General features: G+C 32.2%; 1 protein-coding gene across 1 annotated transcript; it reads left to right on the top strand.

The window, feature by feature from the left end:
- The first annotated feature begins 6,133 nt into the window (after window positions 1–6,133).
- On the top strand, window positions 6,134–7,918 carry LOC105120563 (cyclin-D5-2-like). The gene is made up of 5 exons (XM_011018818.1): window positions 6,134–6,536; window positions 6,639–6,725; window positions 6,810–7,104; window positions 7,213–7,346; window positions 7,458–7,918. The coding sequence occupies exons 1-5, from the start codon at window positions 6,279–6,281 to the stop codon at window positions 7,605–7,607; spliced, it is 924 nt and encodes a 307-aa protein (XP_011017120.1). The 5' UTR covers window positions 6,134–6,278; the 3' UTR covers window positions 7,608–7,918.
- Window positions 7,919–8,217: the final 299 nt, after the last annotated feature.

Genomic DNA, 8,217 nt, shown 5'->3' with positions numbered 1-8,217 from the left:
TGGGTTATGGAGGGACTCAATTGAGCTATTTTGGATTTTTCTTATTTTTTTCATCATTATTCATAATGTAGTAATTAAAGCTTTTTGAAATTGTGATTTTTATGACAACTAGAATGTACTTGTTAATTGGCTCCGAAATCATTTAAAGTATGCCAATTTATTTTCTTAATTGATGAAATGAATTATCTCTGTAGAAAAAAAAATTAAAGAAGAGCGGCATAACATGCTAGCCCTTTAAAAGGTTTTGATACTGTGGCAATTTTGATAGGACTCACTTTACAAGGAAATTGTTACGTCTTTAAAGAATGATCTTGCTAAAGGTGTGGCAATGGACACTTTCCAGCTTAACTGGGTCAACTCCCATTCAACCTGGAATTGGAGGGGCCATCAAATAAAAGAAGCTTTATTGGCTTTCTATGTTTATCAAATAAATATGATAAAATCCTACTAAAAAACAAACAAAATTAAGATTAATAGACCTGCTTGCAAATTGATGATGGCTAGCGTAACTAGATCCTTGTCTGATGTCTCTCGCTTGCTGCAACAAAATTGAATTTTATTGACAATTTTGTTTAAGAATTTAAGCTAGTATATATCAATTTTTTTTTTGTTTTGCAAACTTCATAATTAATAAATTAAAAGTGATCATTTTAAATGCTATTATAGTATATATTTTAAATATATACTATAATAGCATTTAAAATGATCACTTTTAATTTAAATATATACTATAATAGCATTTAAAATGATCACTTTTAATTTAAATATATACTATAATAGCATTTAAAATGATCACTTTTAATTTATTAATTTTGAGGTTCGAAAAAAAAAATTGATTGCAGAAACAATTGTATCAATTTTGTTGATAATTATGATTTTGTTTTATATGAAATCTAACAAAAATGAGTGGTGCTTAGCATAAATGCTGTTGGATATAATGGATAAGCATTTATTTCAATTTTCTCCAATTTTAACATAATTCCACCAATTAATGAACACAGAAATTAGTTACAAAACGCCATTAAGAAATTAAAAATCAATTTTATCAAAGAAGATAGAAGAATATTTAATTGTGTGTGCCAAATCTCGATGAGTCAAATCCTATGTATATAAAATACAAATAATAGCAAACGGTGATGCTGTCTACAGGTCTAGCTAGGCCAGCCCATTTGCAGAAGAAATCCTGATATGATGCGAGCCTTTGAAATTATTGCCTTGTATTTTATGGCAACTATCATGAAAAAGTAGAAAAGACATGGCTGGAAATCACGCACTGAGTCCATTAATTGATGTAATTTTCAATCTAGGGTAAGCTGGAGTGGCATTCAAGTCGACACAGTCCGGGGATCGCAGTGATGAAATGGTGAAAAACAGAAGTAAAAATGAATAATAGAAATATAGGTTAGGTATAAAAAGCTAGATTTCATTTCTCCTATTTAACAGCTTCTTCCTTTCTCCAACTTAAGATCGATCATATCCTCTAGTCCCGATTCTTGCCGAGGTTGATGAACTGAACAATTCAACTCCAAATTTAGTTGGCAATTAATTCTAGATAATTGCATTAATTCCCAAGTACTGGTGGAGTTCTGTTATAATCTATTCAGACTCAATTTCCTTCTTCTTTTTTTTTTGAAACTGTATCTCGTAACCAGTAGTTGGATCATGATCCAACTACTGGGGACTGATCTTGAGCTTTTCCTTTACAAGTAGAGATCAGACAAATAGAACGAGCTACAATGTCACTCAGGGTTCCATGTGAAAGGCAGTTGGCCAGAGGACTGCGGTGGACCCCTGAGACAAACACGCAAGCTTTGTATTGTCATTCAATGCTGTAGATGTGTTGCTGCTGGAAAAGAAAGTGCTTATCAATTCGGCCCCACTTATTTCAGCTATTCTTCTCAGTTGATTAAAACCAAGGAAGACAACCTCTATGAGTTCCATAATCAAGGAATAAGTCAATTTATCAGAAGTCCTTTCTGATGATACAGCAATCTGATCATATCCTCCGTGTGTCTACACCCACATATGATATGACAGACCCTCCACAAAATATTTACTTGAAACATATAATGGGTCATGTCATTTTAAAAGACATCTCTTGAGAAGAGAGATGTGTTTTGTGCTTATAAGTGATCAAAGCTCTCGTCTTTTAACTTATGTGAGATCAATGATATTATCATAGCCTTTAAACAAGAGGCTTGGGTAATCACACATTGCTGACATTTTCATAAGACTGTGCTATATAGAGGGTTTTGTCCTCAGTTATACCTTGAAAAAAAATGTGTTTTTTATGCTTTTAAACAACTAAAATCCTTTTCTTCTAACTGATTGATGTGTGATTCCTAGCACCATCACTTTTAATGGTCATCACTTAAAAAAATAAACTATAATAATGCCAACGTGATTACAGAAAGCACAAGGAACATTAAATTATGAATTTTGGTGTTTAAGAAATTTCGTATTCAATGTGATGGATGGGCTGAGTTCTGAAATGAATGATGGCACACATCCAATGAAATCTGCAATGTAACGCACTACGTGCCAGGAAATATTGCCAAGCATGTGAATGATGACAAGATCAATATCTGTAGCTGAAGTTAGATTTCAGGTCTGCTCTACAGATATCAATATCTGTAGCTGAAGTTAGATTTCAGGTCTGCTCTACAGATATCAATATCTGTAGCTGAAGTTAGATTTCAGGTCTGCTCGATATCAAAATGGAGTTTCATGTATTGAGATTTTGTGGACCGCTCACCTGCTGTAGCTGAAGTTAGATTTCAGGTCTGCTCGATATCAAAATAGAAGACATCAATCTTTTAGTCGTGTTAAGCGCTCACCTGTTCATTCAAAATGCTCGATGCTCGTTTATTCGAAAGAATATTCTGTGCCTGCCCCCGTATTACAAGTTCGATGCAAAGGTTTAATTTGTTCATTGCTAGATTAGCTGGGACGACGTTGTGGCATGTCATAATTAACCAGCCGTAAGCTTGGATCTGATTTGATTTACCTTGATTATATCTTTTTTAAGTTTGTCCTGATGAAAGAAGATCAGTACTTGAGTTGAGTTTATAATGATTCGGTGTAAATCTGGATCTATAGCTGATTAGTCAAGGCAGAGCTGGTGACAAAGTACTAAAAAGAAAGCTGATCAGAAAAACAAAACAAGATTCCACGGAGACTTTCATAGGGATGCATGATATAGGACACGAACGACCAGAGACATTTAATACCATCCCAGCTCAGAGACATTTTTTAAGATGCACTGGACACTTAATTTTGATAATAATAATAAATACCTTCGAACTCGGTCTCCAAGGCTGAGAATAAAAGAGGTATGTGATAAAGTTAAAGAAAAAGAGTGGAATTCTGTGAAGCTATTAAAGATTGTCAGAGGTAATTAGAGATACTATAATGAAGGCATGGTTTATATTAACGTGAGCTGCCACCGAGAATTTTTATAGTTAAGCTATTTAGCTTTTAGATCTTGTGCCGTTTTTTAAATAAATTGTCTATGTTGCCCTGAACAATACATGATTCTATGGCTACAATTAATTATGATCAATTTAATAAATGTTTAGGACTTCACTGTAGAAAACACTAAAATTGGGAAGAACCTAACTTGGAATCTTTCGTTGGGTTTTCATTTGGAGTTAACATACAGAAAGGGAGTTCATTTGTTTTCTGCTGCATCTTTTCGGCGAAAAGGAGATTAAAAGTCGGGATCTTTTCTTTTTCCCGTTCGAGGGTTTAGTCAATGTCTTCAACACAGTATGCGTGCGTGTATCCTCTCAGCTTTTAGATTAGAATCCTTCTGTTTTTTTCTTAATTCATGAAGAAATAGGGAGAGGGAGAGGGAGAGAAGAGAGAGGTCGAATTTCTTTCCTATTAGCTCGAGGAAACTTCAACAACTTGATGAATAGAATAGGTAAGCGATTCGGCAGCACTTGTCGAGTACGTAAAAATTATTTTTCAAAAATCAAATTTGAATATTATCTTCACATCACGAACAAGGTTTAGCCGATGCACTGGACTCGTTCTAAGATTATTCAAATAGATTTCATATCTCATCAGCATTAGCCGCTGCCCTGAACGTTAAGTAAAAATGAATAATTCTTCATTTTATTATAGTATCCAGTGTTATTTTTTTTTCAAAAGAATAATAATGGTACAATTAGTTCTGTTGAACAGTTTAATAACTTGCCATCATTCAAATTACTGGCTTTGACAATCATTTAATACGTAAGAGTTGAGAGAAAACGATGCCGGGAAATTGATTTCTGATTACACACACACGATTTTCTACATTGTGATAGTTTATATAAATCTGATTTATACTATAGTTAATTACTATATCATTGCCTTGTATTGTATTACAAGTTAGATCAATTTTTTTAATGTAGAAAAAACATTTAAACATTGTTAGTGTTTTTCTCCGATAAAAAATTAATTTTATTTTTTTTAAATATTGAGACAATAATATATTTGATCAATTTAAGTTAATCTGTTAAATCTGCAACTTGGATTATTAGATCGTAATAATTCTATAGAAAGCAGGTTAAAATAAATTATGAAAATCAATTCATAATAAACCAAATATTGAAGGTGAAGATTTAAAAAAATTATATAAAAAAATACTAGAATCAACTTAAGTTAACTTGTCAAACTCACAACTCAAGTAATGAGATCAGGATAATTTCATATATAGTAAATAAAAAAATTATAAAATCTAATATTTAATTAATTTAATGTTAAAAGATAAAATAAAAAAAAATTAATTAAAAAAAGTCATATCAACTCAGGTTTACCTTTTGAACCTACAACTTAAATCATAAAACAATGATAACTTCATAACCAAATATTATAAGGCTTCATTTTCATAACTTCATAAAAAGTAAATAAAAATATTATAAGGCTTCATTTTTAATAAATCTAATATTGAATGTTGAGACTAAGAAAAAATAAATAAATTTATGAGACCAAAATAATTTCTTAAAAAGTAAATTAAAAAAATCATGAAACTCATTTCTCACATAACCAAATACTAAATGATAAAATTAAAAAGAATAAAAAAACTAAATTGAATAAATGATAAAATTAAAAAAAATTAAAAAACTAAATTGATAAAAATTAAATTCACAATACTAGAATAATTTTATAAAAAAAAAATGAAAAAAATTTATGAAACTCAATTCCTGAACAACCTAATATTAAAAAATAACTCAAAAAATAAATAAAAAATTAGATTAACTTGTCAAATTTATGACCCAGAAATAAATAGATTAACCTGTCAAATTTATGACCCAGAAATAAGATCAAAATAATTTTATAGAAAGTAAATAAAAAATAAAATTTTAATTTTCAATCAACTGAGTATTAAAAGATGAAATACAAAAATAAAAAAATAACTTAGATTAACATGTTAAATTTGTAACTTAGATTATAATATCAAAATAAATTTATAGAAAAAATATATCTAATTTTAAAGATTAAAATTGACAACAAAAAAATCATGAGATTAGTATATAACCTAATTAAAAAGATAAATTATAATTTTTAAAATAATCTAATATTAAAAAATAAAATTAAATAAAAAAATTAGGTTGTTAACTGATGGAATTAAAAGAAAAAACCAAAAATATGTAAAATATTATTTTAATTTAATAATATTTTATGAGTGTTTTGCAACTGTTTGCATTATTTTAGCCACTGTTTTATCAATGTTAATTGTAATTCAAATACAGATGACTTTCTGACCGGTCCTCTCTGACATGAGGACTAGTTGAATCGCCATGTCAGGATGATATAAAAAATATTTTTTCTTTTTTCTTTTTTCTTTTTTCTTTTTTTTTCCTTTTAAAAAAGAGAGATATTGGCCCCTGTGATGCAAAATGTTTTTGATTGTCCCTCCTAACCAATGTGCAATTCCCAGGTACCAATACCCTCTGTACGGCACCAACCTGACAAGTGACCGTCCCCCACGTATTCTCATCGTCGGGGTGTGAGGCATACGCTCCTACATTCACGTCATATCCAACAAAGATCCCCCACCTACCGTTCCACTTCGAGTCCAAAAACTGTTCTTAATTTTTACAGTATAAAACAAAAGCAAAGAAAGCAAGCAATCTCTTAATTGTACGAAACAAACCTGCGACTTCTTTCCATAGACAAGCGTTAAAACAGTGGCAAAAAATCTTCGGTCCTCATCTCCATCTCCCTTTTCCAAACTTGTTCTTCTTCTCTTTTAGCAGTTAATAATTTCACACATGCTCTCGTAAAACATGGCGGGCGAATCTTTATCTCCCAATGATCTTCTTTGTCAAGAAGATTTTCGTGCTGAATTGTCAGTGGCAGATGAAGATGATACATACATTGATATTTCACGGACTTATGTTGGTGATCCAGATACGGAAGAAGAAGAGTATTTGGCGTTGTTGGCTAATCAAGAACCTCATCGTGGGTTCAGTGCTAACGACACTTTGGTCATTGATAGCTGGTTTAGAAATGCTCGCTTGGAAGCTGTTACTTGGATTCTCAGAGTTGGTGTTTCTTTCTTCATACCCTTTATCTTTCCCTTTCAAATTGTTATCAACACTTTCTTGTTCTGATTCGTTTTTTTGATGGAATATTTTTTGATGCAGACAAGAAAAACCTTTGGTTTTCATTTTCATACCGCTTACCTGTCCATGATATATTTTGATCGGTTCATTTCAAGTCGTTCCCTTGATGTAAGACTTTTGAATCGAAGGTTTCAACTCCATATGCGCTTCTTCCTGTACTTGTGGTTTGTTTATGGTTTTTTGGTATTGCAGAGAAGGTATTCTTGGGTAGTTAAATTGATATCAGTAGCATGTATTTCTCTGGCCTCAAAGATGGAGGAAGTACAGGTGCCCTCTTCACTGGAGTTCCAAACAGATGGGGTTATATTTGAAAGTAAGAGTGTTAAAAGAGTAGAGCTTGGAATATTAAGCACGTTGCAATGGAGAATGAACTATACAACTCCTTTTGCTTTTCTTCGCTACTTCATAATGAGATTCTCCCGGCATGATTCTCCACCGAGGGAAACAATATCTAGGACCGTGCGATACATTTTGGCTTTAATGAAAGGTACTTAATTTTAATAGACATCAATGCTAGTTTTGGGTTCATCCTTTAATTACTTCTTTTCAATTATTTTGTTTCACATTGATGCCAAGTATCTTACACTACATGCAGAGATACATTTGATGAGCCATCGACCTTCTGTTATAGCAGCGGCTGCCTCATTAGTGGTAATAAATAAAAGTTTAACAAGAACCACATTGGAGACCCAGATGAATTCAATTGCTTATCCAGGATTTCTTAATATTGTGAGTAATTAATTTGTTCACTTTTTCTAAACAAAAAAATAATATGTTTTCTTCATATAATTAGATTAATCCTTTAACCTTGGACTTCTTCTTTGCCTTTTTGTGTCGCAGGAAGATGTGTTTCGATGTTACAATCTACTGCAGCAATTAGATGTGGAAAACCTTCGATCAACAGCTAATGTAAGTTCAGCTAGTAGGAATTCTTCGATAAATGGCATCAAGAGAAGACGGCTTACATTCGATGATCCTGATAAGAATTAGGGGCAGCTTGATGAAAACACTTGGATAGAGAAAAAGATTGTTTGTGATACGAGTTTTCTTAATGATCCCCCACCCTATGGATATGTAATTTGGAGTCGATTGAAAAGGTCTCCTTAAGGAGCAACCAAAGAAAGGAGAAACAGAGGAAGGAAAAGTAGATAAGGCAACGCCTTGGGTTACATAGAGCAAAAGCTGATGTTGTTAACAGGCCAACTCCACAAGGTGGGAAAAAGAATAGAGGCCGGGAGAAAGGTCTTGAAGACTGCTTGTACAACATTTGGCTCTTATGCTTACTCACATGTTCATTTTTTTTAAATTTTTTGCCATAATTTTTTGGTTCTTTTGTTTTCTTTTTCTAACTGGGTTTGGGATTATAATGTCTCTTGCAACCCTGCCTTTTGATGGGATGCTTTCTTGAGTCTTTGAAATGGCTGTGATAGCAAATTGAGGGCTTATGAGTTTGGGGGAAAGAGGTATCTCTGTTTGTGTGATTTGATGTAACAGTGCCGCATGTCAGCCATCACAAAAGTAGCGTAAAGGCGAATGTGATTGGATTTGTTTGAATGTTTAGTGGTTGCCTCTCAAAGCGAGGCCTGCTTTATTTCTCTTT

Source organism: Populus euphratica, unplaced genomic scaffold (genome assembly GCF_000495115.2).
Source record: "Populus euphratica unplaced genomic scaffold, PopEup_1.0 scaffold6.1, whole genome shotgun sequence".
NCBI lineage: Eukaryota > Viridiplantae > Streptophyta > Magnoliopsida > Malpighiales > Salicaceae > Populus > Populus euphratica.
This window is presented reverse-complemented; position numbering and strand designations above follow the sequence as displayed.